Consider the following 17,401-nt stretch of genomic DNA (forward strand, 5'->3'; position numbering starts at 1 on the left):
TAATGTCTGCTGTTAATAAAATAAGAAGTTTTTGTGTAAAAGAAAGTCCTTATTTTGAAAAATATTATAAATAACTCCATTTTTTTTAGAAAATTTGTTTAAATAATGAGACTTCAAAACAATCCTTTGCAAATTGAACGTAATGAAAAATTGGAAATTATTTATTTTAAGAAAGAAGGTGACGGTGATCAACAGTTTGATTTCTGTATACATTTAAAAAACGAAGACAATACGGTGCATATTTTATTTGAAAATTTAAACGGTCATTTGGATGAAGAAATAATAAATTACGTTTTAACAAAAATGGAAGAAGAGGACATTAAAAATTATGTTAAAAAATGCAAGAGTGTGAAAATGGAAACACAACTATCCCATTCTACATGGAAGATTGAATTGCATTTGGATTTGGATTTGAATCGTGAAAAACAATATTATTATTCATTTATTCAATATAGTATTGATTATACTTTAAAATGTCATTTGTTAAGAAATAAAAATGTTAAAATATAAAACTTTTCCAATATATAAACAACGATTTTATACATTTTTTATTTCATAAAAATGACAAACATGGTAGACATTAAAGTGATTGTGACTTTTTACAACGAAGAGTTGAATTATATTCATTCGCAATTTTTTTTTGATTTGACTGAAAATTGGTTAGATTGTTTAAAAAAATGTCATTCGGAAGATATTTTAACGTGGTATCACACAGGTGATCGACTACATAAAAAAGTCAAGTTTGATATACTAGAAAGTAATCTTCCACTAATTAATATTAATCAGAAATTAATTTTTGAAGAAGATGTACATCATCTGGCTATGTTTTTAGGAGAACAGTTGATGGAAGTGTTAAAATTTGTTATACCTCTTTATTTAGATAATAGAAATGATCAACAGTTGTTATATTATAGTTTTTCACGCTTTGTAGAATTGTATGCTTTTTTAAACGAAAAAAATAATATTTTTTCACGTTTAGATTCTTAAAATTATGTCTATAGACGATGAGATGTACCAATGTTACGAAGAAATGAAAAAACATGACAAATTATCCAAAGAATATGTGGATTTAAAATTTAGAGCTTTAAGAAAATTTTTAGCCTACAAATCGTGGTTAAAAGAGGTGACTTGGAAAAATATAGCTCCCCACCCTACGATGGAAGATACCGTTCATCATTTTTTAAATAATAACAATAGAATTAATTTAATCAAAGCTTGTTTATCTGATCCGAAAATTAGTAACAATGTGTTGTTAGTGCAAATTTTAATTAACGATAAATGTATGGAAAGAAATCACCCTATGCAATTTGTCAATTTATTTTATAGTTGTTTATCTTATCATATTTACGAAGAGACTTTAAATACAACAGAGGACCATTACAAAATTGTATTGGAATTTATATATTACAAGTACAATTTTTATTTTTTATCACGTTTTTGATAATATATAGTTTAAACTATTTTTTAGATGATTATTATTTTATATGAAGACGATAATATTAAATATATTCAACATTGGGAAACGGATTTATTTACGTTTAATTTGGAACAAGATTGTAAGTTAACGTCAGAATATATCAATGTCCTTTGTGAACGATTGAATCCTAATCATGAATTAGAAATTGGATTATATAATTTGGACCATAATCAAAGTTGGTTTATAAAAACAATATATGTTTGCAGTGAAGAAAAACATTCTTTTTAAAAACGTGTATTGGAGAATTGTTTTTATTGTTACCCGTATTGTAAAAAAGACTATTATTATATTAAAAAAATGATCCGTTTGTATTTTTCATAGACAAATTTTAAATTAAACATGTCTTATTTCTTGACGTTAACAGCAAAAGCTGAAACAGGCAATTTTCAATGTGGTATGGATTTTTACTGGCATGAACATAGTAATGGGGTACACACCAACGTGGAAAAATATTTATTGTTATAAACAAAACGTTGATAAAAATAATGTCATTATCCTTGATAAAAGCATCGAATATGGATCAATGGTTAAAGTGTAGCGAATGCAATAAAACGTTTTTTGAAAAGCAATTGATTAAAAATTATTGCAAATTTTGTTTTGTGAAAGTAATGGAAATTCCATGCGTTATGGATGATGAAGAAAAAGTTAAAACGTATTATGATGTTTTTTGTAAAATGTGTCACAATAGGAACAATGGTCATGTGAAAATTCTATGTACTAATTGTGACAATTTGGTGTGTTTACGTAAAAAATGTTTAAATCTTCATTTTAAATTAAAACACTGTAAATGAAAATTAAAAACGAACAATCAATGTGACGTGTGTCAAAAACGTTATTTTTTTAATTTTCCTAACAAAATGGAATTGTGCACCCGTTGTAATAAGTGTTTTCATAATAGCATGTTATCAGATTGATTATGTCCTTAATATAAAAAGCGAATTGAAATTTTTTTTTCACGACGAAATAGTTACAATACGCAAAAACTGAATGAAAAAAAACTGAAATGAAAGATTTATTGAGCAATAATGACATTACAAAATGTGATAATTGTAATAAAATTAAATATATTAACCTTTAATTATATTTGTGTGTTGTATTTTTAGGTAATTAAAAAAAATGTCATTCTATTTAACATTGAAAGCGATTGCTGAAACAGGCGATTTTAAATGTAGAATGGATTTGTATTGGGTGGAATATAAAGAAAAACATGTAGCTCACACCAATTTCGAAAAATATTTATTTTTTGAATCAATTTGTATGAACGCTGAATATTTAACTCTTATTAAAAGCGAATTTAAATTTATTTTGGACAACGATATTCAAACTATCGGTAGAAGTTTTCCGATGAACGGTATTAAAAGTCGTGAACAGTTTAGAGAAGTCATTAAAAAATGTTTGGAAGAAAACAATGATTATTTTGAATACGGAACAAAATCAAATTGCTTATTGATTGAAAAACTAAAAACATTATTATAACTTGTCATTGTTAAAATGTCATTTTTTATAACGTTGTTATCTTTAAAAACTGTTGTTTGTTAAAATGAATAATTCAGTTGTAAAAATTTTTTTAGAAAAAAATAAAAAACATGAATGTCAATGAAAGCAATCAGAATTCAGATTTGTCCGAAGAAAAGTTTATTCAACAATGGATAATGAACTATTTTAAAAATATAACAAACCAAAAAGAAACGATAAATGGCAAAAGGGAAAATGTCAAGGTTGATGTGAAAATAAAGTTGATAAATCATTTAAATAAAGACGACTATTTAAATATTTTAGTAAAAGCGATAAATTATTTTTTGTTCATAGTGTCATGGATGATCATTGTTACTTTTTTTTTGTATAGACTATTAAATTAAAATGTATTTAATATTTTTTTATAAAATTATAAAAATAGCGTCAAAAACATATTGAAGGAACAATATTTAAACGATTATGTAATCATTGACTCTTATATACCAATCCATGTTATTGAACGTGATATTGCGTCTTTCAAGACAACCCATATGATGAGTACGTTGGATGAAATGAAATTTTTTTTGGATCAAAAAGAAATAACCCATTTTTGATTTGTGTTTTTTTATAACGTTGTATCCTATGAAATTTTTTTATAAAATTTGGAAAATATTGATGTTTTTTTTGTACTTTTTATAACGATGTGTCCTATGAAATTTTTTTATAAAATGTGGAAAGTATTGATGTTTTTTGTATTTTTTTTTATTTGACTTTTTATCGTTGAAATATATTTTTTTAGTAAAAATAATAATGAATCAAGAACAATATGACTTTATACAACATGTCAACATGGGACACAATGTTTTTTTGTCCGGTAGTGGAGGATGTGGTAAAACACACATGTTAAAAGAAGTATATCATAAACACAAAGATAAAAAAACGATACAAATGACAGCTTCGACGGGTGTAGCAGCTCAAAATATTGAGGGAATAACCGTTCATAAATTTGCGTGTTATAAAAGCACTATGGATGTCGTTCAGATTATAAAGTATATGAAGACGGAGGAAAGAGAACTTTGGAAAGAAGTAGATGTTTTAATTATCGATGAGATATCCATGTTAGACGCTGATTTTTTTGATTTACTACATCAAATCGCTCAAAAATTAAGAGGAAATATGAAAGTCTTTGGCGGTATTCAACTTATTGTATCAGGTGATTTTTATCAACTTCCACCAGTCAAAGGTAATTTTTGTTTTACTTCTACCGTTTGGGCGCGCTGTCAATTTAAAAATGTAATACTGACACAAAGCTTTCGTCAAAAAGAAGATTTAAATTACTTTCATTTATTACAAAGATTAAGAAAAGGTCAGTTAACAGAGGACGATATTAATTTATTGTTAAAAAATCATGTTGAAAATTATACAGTTCATCCTTTGTGGTTAAGATGTTTTTTTACTCGCGCGCAAGTTCAAAAGTACAACGAAGAAAAATTAAATGAAATAAAAGGCGATGTCATCGAATACCATAGTACTACCACTAACAAAGTCTATGAAAAAGAATTTGCTATTCCTGAAATGATAAAAGTCAAAGAAAAAGCCAACATTATGTTAATCAAAAATATAGACGTTAGTATTAATTTAGTCAATGGTACTCGCGGTACATTTCAATTAAGTGACGATGGTAAACCATTATTTATTAGAGAAGATATTTTTGTTTATCCATTAAAAAATTACGAAGAGGAAATAATACTTAAAAACAAAGTGGTCTCCAAAAGAAGCGGATATCCTATAGTTTTAGCTTCTGCATTGACTGTTCACAAATGTCAAGGACTAACATGCGAGGGATTGTATATAAAATTAGAGGATAAAGAATTTACTTCAGGTTTAATTTATGTTGGATTAAGTCGAGTTTGTAATTTAAAACAGTTAAAACTTTTTGGAAAAAAAGATACCATTCGAAAAAATCTTCAAGCCATTAAAGTGCGATTTGAAGTTCAACAATTTTATGACGCCATTGAAAAACAAAATATTAGTTTAAAACGAAAATATACTGAAGTTGAATAATTTCTTTTTGATTTAAAGCTATAGTCTTTTTTTATTAATAAAAAATGTGTTACTTATATTGAGTTGTATTTTTTTTGTAGTGTTATTAGCGAAAGATGTGTGCTGCAGGTAAAATATATTGGAAAAAAAACAAAAAACAATTGATTAAAAAATGGAAACGACAAGCGCGATTAAAAAGAATTTCCTTCAGAAAAAATAAGTTAAGAAAAAGAGGAAAAGGTATTATTGCTACAGTTCCATTAATACACAACACGATAGGAAAAATTCCAATAGTAGGAGATTTTGTAAAAATGTTTTTGTAATTTATTAAAAATAAAAAAGGTGTAAATACGTATTTCGACACGTAAAAAAATGAGTTATATAAAAATATATAATACCTAGCTCTATTTTGATGTGTAATTAATTGGAAATTGATTTGATCATGTAATAATGAAAAAACGAACAGTTTATAAAAAAGCTAAAAAATCAAAAAGGTATAACACCTTTCATAGTCGAATAAAAAATAAAAGAATCAAAAGAGGTGGTTGGGTACAATTTCTACCGTTAGCTTTAAATTTAATAAGTTCTTTAAGTCAATAACATGAGTGTTGAAGCTAAAAAAATAAAACTGAGTGATAAAGAAGAACAAAATCTAGGTGATTATTTGAAAGAAAAAGGATTTTCAGGGTACCATTTAAGAGGTGATCAGACAGAAACTGAAGAAAATGTCAATCACGTCAAACATCACATTTTTAATAGTCATGTCGATTCTTTACCTGAAAAGACCATTATTGTAGGACCTACAGGAATTGGTAAATCTTCTTTATCTAGAGATTTATTAAAATTAGGAAAATATCCCTACGCCGAAATGGTTTTTATATTGCAAAGAAGAGAGCCGAGTGAACATCAAATTGAAACATGGCAACAAATTGTCAACTTTAAAAAGAACAAGTTACAGGCTTTTTTATACTTGGTAGTGAACAATGTACAGGAATTAGATCAGTATATTCAAAGAGTAGTCAGTTTTTCACAAGAAAGGTTTGGTATACAAAATAGCGATGAACGTATCATTAAAACAGTGATTATATTGGACGACATTGGACCTGATTGTATAAAAAGTTCGCAAAACAATAATTTATGCGCTAGTGGAACTCATAGTGCCACCAGTAGTTTAACTATTTTTCACACGTTACCGATGAGATATTCTCAAAATTGGGCTAGTTTATTATCCCATTATAAATGTGTCATTACGTTTGATAATTCCATTGAAGTAGAAAGATTATTTAAATCTGAATTCCCTTCTGATAAAAAAAATAAACATCCTATTTCAGATTTAATAGTAAATATTACTTCTAATAAAAAAAGTCATGTGGCTTTTTTTAAAAAAAGCGTTTCTCACGCTCGCTTAAGAAGTCATTTAAATGAAATGACTCAAAAAGTCTACATACCGGTGGATGCATACGGTGTGATTGATTACGATTACGATCAAATGAGTGTCAACAAACCCATCATACGATTTCAAGAATTCGATTACGTAAAGTCACCACATTTAAAGAACGGCTATTTTTTAAAAACTGTCTCTAATCAGGTGAGCGAGACAAACAAGCAAGGAAAAGAAATAAATGAAAAAAAAATTCAAAAAGAACCTCATTTAAAAAAAGACAAGGTCAAGGAAAAAGCTCAACAGTTGTTAAAAAAATTGGAATTAAAAAGAAGATACGGTGTTGCAAACTCAGAGAGTGAAGAAAGCGATTTTGAATCGGTGAGCGAAGATGACAACGATTATTGATGATGAGTGGAATCATTTTTTTACAGAAGCTAATGAAAAAGCATTGGAATATGATAACTTTGAAGAAATATCAAAAAAAGCTGAAAAAAAAGCTCGAAAAGAAAGAAGAAAAAGAATAAACGTGAGAACTGACATTTATACGCCTAAAATCAACAGACGAAATAATATCGATCAACAAGAAATTATTTGTTGGGTAAGAGAAATTTGTGAAAAATTTAACGTGATTAAAATGTTAAAATGCGAATTATTAACAGACATTGAAAGAATACAAATTCAACAATCTTACAGAGATAACGTTTGTTATGAATTAAAAGTGTTTATACGAGAATATTTATATCCGTTACCAGTATACAACGAAAATGGAAAATTGCTACATCAAAAACAAACGTTAAAAAACAAAAATGCTTTTATCGCATTATTTGTTCAAAATAACTTGAAAGTTTTGGTGGATTATTTTAATTCGAATAGCTTTAAACAGTTTCACGAAACTATTAACTTTTATGCAAACAGATTGGTTCATTTTAACAGTCATCAAAGAACAAAAACTATTACTACTTTATTAAGACAATCTTACGATCATTTGTATTGCGATCTTGATTTAATTATAAACGAAAATGTTTAAAAGTAATAATTATAAAAAAACAATTTCAGATTTGTATTTCTTGCTATAAAAAAATGCACTTAGCGACGCTAAATTGCTTAAAGAAATTGACCAATATCAGTCTGCAGAAACAGACGAACAACAGGTCAAATCAGACAGAAACCCCAGTTTCAACTTTGGTAATGAAGATTTATTACCCAAATCGTTATTGTTGATGGATGAGACTAGTGAACAAACACAACATAGCATTAATGCTGAATTAAGTTTTCAAAACGAATTACAAAAAACCTTCACTTTACAAACAGTATTGGAAGGAGATATAGATTCTACTTTATTACCTGAAAATCAATATAATCTATATCAAAACGTAAATCATGATGTACACGCTTTTCGACAAATTATACAAGCCAATAAAATCGATGAATTTAACAGCGATGTAAACCAACGAAATACCAATGAAGCTTTAATGCGATTCAGAAGCAACAAAGATTATCAAATGAATAACCCATCCACTGGTGAACCGTCCCAGTATGGAAATTTATTGTCCATTTATTCATCGCAATTAAGGTCAAACATACAAGTCGAAAATAAAGTTAGTTATGTTATTCATCCCATCATTGATTTTTTAAAAGTATACGATATAGTCAATAAATCATGGTTGCAAAAAACGTTATTCTTTTATCCGAAAGTGAATGAAAATTTTAGTTTAAAGTATTTTATTGAAAACATGTGTGATAGAACGACAAATCGTCAGATTGGTCAATTAAATTTTATGTTAAAAGTGTTTCAATTTAAACAAGCTCCTAACAACTTGAGATTTGTCAAAATTTGCATTGTCTATGACAACAAAGTCATTGACGTCAACGAAAACTTGGAAGATGTGGTTCTTAATGTCACCAACACTAATTTTGATATTATAGAGGGTGACACCTTGTTTATCAATAACGCTGATAATTTTTTTAAATTAATTACAGATTCTCTCAAATTTCATCAAAATTATATTTTAGCCGATAAGGAACAAGTCCAATTTTTAACTTTTGCTAAATATTGGAACTATATTTTAAAAGCAAACGTCAAATTCAGAAACACCAACAAATTATCAACAGCTACAGCTAACGATTTAGCTGTAGCAACTAATAGTTCTTTACTTCAAACGGAAAGTTTTTTATCCAACACTTTAGATGTAGACGAAAGTCATGGTGAAAGAGTAAGCGAATGGATCAAAATTCATAGTAGAGAACCGTTAAAAAAAAACCTCATTCAATTAGCACAGTTATTTACAAAACATAACGATTATATGAATGACTACATAGAAAAATATAGACACTTTGTTGTAGATAGCGAATTTCTGAATTTAATACAAAGAGATTACGACGCTGCTGTTTTAGAAAATAGTTTTAATGTAGGTGAAATCATGATGCGAATAGTACTCCAAGCTTTTTTTTCAGCTGGTCAGTTGCCGCTATTAGCAGAAGATGACTCTAAAAAAATATGGGTAGACACTATAACAGTGATCAACAATACGCCAACGCAAACAAAAATATTTGAAATTTTAGATTTTAATTATGACATTGACGAAGATTATCTTCGATTAAAATCAAATTTGGAACTTTTTATGATTTTGAAAAGCCTCTATAGCGGAAACATAAATCATTTACAAAATATTTTAAATAATTATCAAGCTATATTTCTTTTTGAATCAACAGAGAAAGATGTTCATTATTTTATTCAAAACTTATTTAAGGGAAACTCTTATCCAGACGGTTACAAAGTATCAAAACCAAACGTTATCAAAACTAGAAAAAGAGCTAACGAAGTATTAACGCCGACAAAATTAATGAATCTAGTAGATACTCCAGAAATTAAAACAGACGATATCAAAGAAGAACTGGATTCGACTTTTGATTTGAATGAATTTACAAGAGTAAGCGATGATAGTATCAAAAACAACAAGGGCGATAAATCTATATCAACAGATTCTATTAATCAACCTAGCACTTCGTTTACACCTTTAAATCCCAATTCACTTTTACAAAATTTAGTTCAATCGAGTACACCTAAAAAAAAGAAAAAGAAAAATAAAAGTAAACGAAAGAAATGAATAACTTAAAAAACAATATTGATGTTTTTTAATTGAAAAATATTTTCAAAATGAATAACTTTAAAAACAATATTGATGTTTTAATTGAAAAATATTCTCAAAATGAAAAAAGTGTTTTATTTGGAGTTAAATCCAAATCTAAAATTTTTAAACTTATTTCTTTATATCATAACAAAAGAAAAAACAACGATGATAAAAATTTATGGTCTCAATTGGAATTTATTAATAAAAGTTTAAATTATCCTAGTATTAAACAAATGATCAAAGAATGGAGTCAAACTGACGATAAAGTATCGTCGTCCAGTGTTGACGTTTTAGATAAAAAACAAGCTCCTAGAAAACCTTACTCTTACGAGACACATCGAACGCGTTATTCAGATCCAAAAACTTATTTTCAAGCCGATATTGCCGATATGCGATCTTTTAATAAAGATCAAATGAAATATAGACCTAAATATTGTTTGGTTTTAGTCGACGGCGTAAGCGGAAAAATTTATTTAACAGCTATGAAATTAAAAAACGAAACATCGACATTAAACGCTTTTGATATTTTATTTAGTGTCATCGAGAGAGATAAAAACAAACCCATATACCTTCAAACGGACGGAGGAGGTGAATTTTTTAATAAAGCTTTTAAAATATGGTGTAAAGACAATAACATTGTTCATTATAAATCTAAAAATTACGGAAAAGCTTATTTAGCTGAAAGTGTCATAGGACGACTGAAAATGTACCTTCGAAAATGGCAACAAAATAATAACAAATTAAAAGAAAAAAATTGGGATTTTTATTTATCTGAAATGGAAACTTTTTTTAACGAAAAAATAAAACAAAACGGTTTAAACGCTAACGATTTAGACGGTGACTCTATGGACGCTGAAGCTTTAAGAATGTTGGATAGATATTCATTTTCAGCTAAAAGAAGAAATAATTTTAATAGCAATAACATTTCTCGAATTGAAAAAGAAAGCAAAAATTATAAATTAAAACCGTATAAACCCTTAAAAGTAGGCATGAATTGTTATTTACGACGATTTAAACCAGTCGCTTCAGAGTTGTTTAGTAAGTCTTCTACAAGACAATTACCCTATTGGGATACAGATAAAAAAGTGACCATTATAAAAATAAAAAAACGAAAGAATATTATAGCAAACGATTACGCGCCTATTTTCAAATATTTAATTAAAGACGGTCAAGAAAATATTTGGGTACGTCGAGAAGATTTATTACCTTTAAACGAAAAAGAATCAAACGTTTATTATCAAAACCCTGTTCATTATAAAACTCATTTTTTATCAAAAATAGAAACATGAACAACGAATTGTTTTTAGATGATATTTTAACGGATAACTTTTTTCAATATGTTTATTTTTATCCAGAAATTAAGGCTAATGGAAACGAGAGTCAATTAAATAATAACATTTTTAATTTATTCTCGTTACCTTTAGTTTCCAAAAATGGGGAAGCTGTTAAATTTCAACCTAATTCAGTGATTCATTTAGCTTCTATGGATATACCTACCAACATGGTGTCTTTAACTCCTAAACCACAAACACTTGTAGACAGTATTCAACAATTTAATGATGATAATATCTATCATAACAATTACGACACTAATATATTATCGCAATTTATTGAATTTAATTTAATAACAGAATCGGTGGTATTAGATTCTAGAAATGAAACCATATACAATAATTTATGGATCGAAAACGGGTTGGAAACGTTTGAAATATTGCAAGACATCAATAACAATTCAGGAAAATTAACTTCTACTCTTAATGGATTGTCTTTTTTTAATAATGATTCATTGTTTGGAAATTATGGTATGTTCATTAAAAAAGTACGCCTTGTAAACAAAACGACCAACAACTACCTCACTTATGGAGATATTATTCAAACGTTATCCAAAGGCGATGTTAAAAATGAAAAATTGCTTCCTTTGTTTAAAATGAACATGAATTCGTTGTTTCATCAGCAAAATAATTACGTCTTTTCTCAAATATTTAATAATAATGACAATAACGAATTGTTTGACTTGAATTTTGTTTCCAATCAACAAAATTCATTTTTAAATAAAATACAATTGTCTATTAAAAATAATGTGAATAACTGGGCTTGGTACTTTAAGTCAGACGATTTAAATCAAAAATATGTTTTACCTCAATTCAATATAAGCGTGACAAACGACCTGAGCGAATCGACCGTCAGTCATTTTGGATTTTTTCCTAATATTAATTTATTTAGTACAACCTTAAAACATAGCGTTTTTGATTTTACACCGCTGATCCATTTTAACTATAATAATAACGATACGTTATACAATAATTTACATGAATGGGGAAGAGTAACATATCAAACCAAAAATAATTTAAATCAATGGATTACAAACAGTATATCAACCATCACTAATACACCTTTTCTTATTTTTGTTAAACATAACAACAACCCTACCGATAGTAATATATTAGACGTCATTGATCCGGATCGAAATATAAATTTAAAAGCTTCTAGAAAATTTCCAATGATGGTGATAAAAATTGAACCTGGAACTATATCTAATGAAGGCGAAGTCCTTACCGTAAACGTCAAAATTTTTTTGCAAAATTATTTGGGTACAGATAATTGGGTGGATAACATCAAAAGACAAACGTTTTTACCGTGGCAATTGGTTCATTTTATGAAAAAAGTGTTTTTTAATCAACAAACAAAAATGTTTATTCAAGTACAAAATTTTACCAATCCTACCTTATCTTTTGGTTATGATGTTGAACCTAAAACAGTTTTAGTCGACAGTAATCCTAAAAATTTGGAATTATTCTTGTGTTTTATCTATGAATCTTGTTTTGGAGCCAACAATGTGACAGATTTTTTATTAACTTCTACGTGGATAGAAAACAAAATAAATGTATTATTTCCATATCTACAAGAACAGTTGTTTGTTTATGTAAAAAATAAATATTCTTTTACAGACACTCAAACAGTCAATTTTTTAAATAACACCAAATTTTTAAAACCTATAAGTCCAAGTATGTTTCCATATTTTAGACCGCAAGATTTTTTGTTTGGATTGCATCAAATGACTTTACCTATTCCAAACATCGCATGGAATGGATATAGTTATGAATTTTCATTAAACGGTTTAAATATTACCACTCTACCACTACCTTGGTTTAAACAAAAAGAAATTATGTTTCCTACCTATCAACTACAACTACCAAGAATAATAAATCAAGCTATGTCATCTAATAATAGTTCCAGTTATATCAATAACAATTCACCCAAACGTATGTTTGTTACGGAAAATTCAAATCATATTTATAGTTTAACTGATGAGATATTTATTCCTTTACCTGATATGTTCACTGGTGAAATTCCGTTATTATCAGCTGAATATTCTATTTCATTTCAATATCGATTAATAGCTTTAAATCCCATGTATAGTACTGTTTTTACATTAAAATCAAATAATTCTACTATTTTATCTTTATACTTACCTACAAACAGTACCAATTTTTATCTGATAACTCCGGAGATTGATAGCAATTTGTTTAATGTATCATTGAATACTTGGTATACCTTTACCTTAAGTAGACAATTTAATTGGAGTGATAATCAATATTATGTTACAGCTTCTATTGAAAGTAAAGGTAATGTATTTAGAAGAAGTATAAATAATACTACTCATTCCAACATCAAGTTATACATTGGAAATTCAAATATGAATCAATTTATTCAATTAAAAAATTTATCCTTTTTATCTCACGCTAGACAAAATTTATGTCTTTTTAATTCTATGGAAAACAAAATTTTTTCACCTAAAAATGTAAATATATTATGTAACAATAATAATCTCATTGGAACTTTACCCATATTTAGCGACGAATTTTTTATATATTTTGAATTTATGGTTACACGACAACATAGTACTTATATAAACCTATGTCACTTCACTACTGGAGCAGACTCGATGAGAGTCCCTGGTGTGTGGATTACTCCTAATAGCAATAGTTTATATTTTGTTGATTTATATTGGAATCCTGCATCCCTATATTTTAATTATAACCAATATTATACTTTTTATTACGAAAAAATAAAAATCGGTACAAGTTATACCGTCAATATTAATGTTGCCGGATATACAGCTACTCGTGCTACAACACATAGCTCTGGTTTTACAAACATGAAATGTTATTTAGGTGATCCTTGGCATGACAATAATGGAGTGTATATAAAAAATGTGGTTATTTACGGTTCTACTCAACAAAAATTTAAACATATGACCAACACACCTGTTGATGTTTATAAAGATATTAACGTTGCAAATAATGACCAATCTATGTTTAAATTACCGTTTTTTGGAATAGAAAAAAATCAATATCATGAAAATGTACAACAATTTTATTATCAAAAACAAAATTATTTTTTTCCATCAACAGACGTTATAAATACCAATGTCAATGAGAACCTGTATAACGCAGTGATTAGTCCGCCTTCTTTTGGAGGGTTAGTCTACGATTTATACGATCATAATTTTGCTCATATTTACAACGATCAAATAAAACCTACCTACTCCAACGAAAAAACCGTATCGCTATATACCACAGCCTACATACCTAAGAAAACGGAGAATTATACAGATTTATATTATACGTGGAAAAATCAATATAAAGGAATATTAACCAAAAATGACATATCAAAATTAACTTTTGAATGTAAGAACTTTCAAAACGATTACTTTTATCAAGTGGACAATAATAATAACATTATTACTCATTGGGATAGTAGTTTACCTTTAAGAAACGTTTTACTCTATATTTACGAACCGATGGAAAAATTTAATGGAAATTATACCGTTTTATATTTGTATCGGAATGAAAATTATTTGACAACCGAAACAAACCCTTTTACCTTATCTATGAAATATGACATTGTTAGTGAAATAAAATCTTTAGGTAGTAAAAATAACAAACAGAGGAAGAAATTGGTAGGTGTAGTTACAGAAATTCAAAATTTAAATGTAAACGCTTTGAATTATGGATCCAATACAGATATGTATGTACTGGTTAAGTTTGAACAAGCTCAAAAATGTGATGTAGTCATTAATAATAAATTTGAAGACGGCATAGTATGTATTTTTAACGTTCAAGAATACATGACCGGAAATCAAAGCGTTATAAACGTAGATTTATTAAAAGATTTCAAACCTAATTTTGCTGGAAAATTAAGATATTTTGAATTTAATGACATTGAAGATTTGATCAATTTTAAGTGTTCGTTTTTTAATTCAAAAATGGAATTATTGCAATTTAGTTCAAGCGATGTCAATTATTTTAACCCTACTTTTAAAATTCATTTTATAGTTTCTTAAGACGTATAAAAAACAGAAATGAACCATTTTATTTTTTAAACGATATAAAATCTTTTATAGCATTGTTGTGATGGACAATATTAGTTTATAATTAAAAATGAAAGGAAGAAACATGTTTGCAAGATATAACTTGAACAGAGTTGATAAAAACACGACAACCAATAACCATTTTGATAAATTGGAACAACAACAAACACATTTAAAAAAAGCTTTACAAAATGTAGCTGAAAATTTAAATCAATATTCTACTAAAAAAGAATACGAACATTTACAACAACAATGGAACAAACTTTTTGAAGATAAAATGAAACAAATTGAGGAATATAAACATTTATACGATCAGAAAAAAAGTCATAAAAAAATCGAAAAAAGAAAACCAAAAGACGGTGACACTACTAGCGATGAAAGTAGTGAAAATGAAGAAAAAATGCTACCTGTAAAAAAACAAAATTAAAAAAACAAAATTAATCCTTTGGAAATGAAACAACACGTTTGTGTCAATTGTTTATTGTTAGTAAACGCCGTAGATGCTATTAATGGAATGTGTAAAGATTGTATTTTTCAACAAAGAAGTATTCAAAACTTGACGCAATTTCAACAGATTAAAAAAAAATCTGATCATGTTGTAAAAAAAATCCCCCAAAAAAAAAGAAAAGAGTTGTTTGAAAAAGGGTATGAAAAAGCCTTAAAAGACGTTCAATTTAACAAAATGCCTTATGCAAAAGAAGAATCTGAATCGGCTGAAGAATAAAATAAAAAAAATGTAAATATCTATGTTGTTAATAATAAATATCATATATTACATAAAGAATCATCTTAAACAATTATATATCATATTATAATTGAAGTAAGTATACGAAATAGTTATATACACATTTTTATCAGATAAAGTAGAAAGGATTAAAATTTCTATTAGATAGAGTAGAAAGGATTAAAAGTAGAAAGGATTTTAATTTTTTAAATCGTTTAGATTTTGTTTGTTTTAGTTTTTCTTTTAGCAGTTTTATTTTTATTATTTTATTTTTTAGAAAGAAAATAGGGGTATGGATCTTATTTAAAGTTATCCTAATGCTATTTCCATAAAAGGGTTATTAATACTTTGAAATTTCTGTGATGCTATTAACTATTTTTGTTCTTTTTTAGAAAATTTAGAAAAATAAATTAAACTTTTGTGCCGACACTGACATGGCATGTCACATGTTATCGTATGTAAAGGGTAAATTTTGTTAAGAGGATTACAGTTCTTATGAAGAAAAAAAAGAAGGTAAAAAGTATTGTTTGTAAATATATATTTTGTTTACTTTGAATCTTTTTAAATTTTCTTGCATCATTTTTAAAAATTTTGTTTGCACACATTTATTGTTTGCATATATGCTTTTTTGATATGTGTGTGTATGTGGTAATAAGTGCTTTAAAGTTGTTTTATCAATGTGTTTTTATAATAATGTAAAGTATTTTTATTGTTTGTGTATGTGTTAATATGTGTTATATAATTGTTTTAAAAAAGTGTCTAAATATGTATATAAAGTATATATTTAACCTTATATACTTATTTAAACACATTTATTGTGTTTATAGTTGGTACATGTGTTTGTATTATGTTGTTTCCGTGTTTTCAAAGTGCTTTGACTTGGTAAACGTGTAGAGCAAGGTTTGTCAATTTTGCCAGCCAAGTGATGTACTTTGAACAGAGGGTTACACAATAGTGTTTAGTGTCAAACTGTTACTGCTTTAGGTCTAGCTGTTTTCAAGCCTTTATTATTAAAGAATATTCTAAAAATACATAATAATGTATTTTAATAATATTTTGCATAATGTTGTTATTTATGTTTTGTTATATATGAATGTTACCTTACTTAAGTTATATTATAGATACATATTATATTAACTTATGGTGTGTGCTATTTTTGTGTGTTGTTGCTGTGGTGTTTTTTTTTATCTTTTGAGGTAATAGACATTTGGCTTATCTTCGTGTTGGTGTCTATTGTTAAAAATGGTAAATAGATAATTTTTTTAAAAATCACTGCTTTTAATCATTCACTAAAAGCCAATACAAGTTATTTTACTATATATATACAATTTGTTTTATCTCTATTTGATTTTTTGTCTTTAGCACTGTTTACTACATGATTTTGCTATAAATATTTCGGAATCATGATGTTCCAGCATAAATTATTTTGTAAAAGCTAACATAAAATAATAACATTTTACAACTACTACTCTGGTAAATCACAAAAGCTTTTCTCTATAAGGTACATTGATTTTCATTTTTTGTATGTAATATTTTTTTTATTTACTTATTCGTTACATTTTTTATTTTAGATTTATCAGATGATGTGTTTATGTGGTATAGAAGAACAAAATATTATAAAGTTTTGTGAATTTTTTAAAGGCGTTTACTTATAATTTTTTTTGATGAAATACTATAAGTTTGCAAAAAAGGGTTTAAAACGTTTTTTTTTTTATTTTTCTTTGTTAGCAGTATGTTTATTATTACAATTACATGTTTTTAATAATTTTTTTTATAATTATTTGCTTTGCTAATTTTTTTTTAAAACATCTTT

At 26.9% G+C, this 17,401-nt stretch overlaps 1 protein-coding gene across 1 annotated transcript; it reads left to right on the forward strand.

Annotated features, from left to right (window-relative positions):
- The first annotated feature begins 3,742 nt into the window (after window positions 1-3,742).
- LOC149885488 (ATP-dependent DNA helicase PIF1-like) lies at window positions 3,743-4,996 on the forward strand. Its single transcript, XM_090093304.1, has one exon. It carries the CDS (start codon window positions 3,743-3,745, stop codon window positions 4,994-4,996), a length of 1,254 nt encoding a protein of 417 aa, XP_089949430.1.
- The last annotated feature ends 12,405 nt before the right edge of the window (window positions 4,997-17,401 follow it).

This window comes from Hydra viridissima, unplaced genomic scaffold (assembly GCF_058129835.1).
Source record: "Hydra viridissima isolate aposymbiotic clone 2 unplaced genomic scaffold, HvirCarnegie_v1 scaffold_7, whole genome shotgun sequence".
NCBI lineage: Eukaryota > Metazoa > Cnidaria > Hydrozoa > Anthoathecata > Hydridae > Hydra > Hydra viridissima.

What these genes read in the sequence shown, in the direction of transcription:
- LOC149885488 (XM_090093304.1), top strand. Translation starts at nt 3,743, where the DNA reads ATGAATCAAGAACAATATGACTTTATACAACATGTCAACATGGGACAC.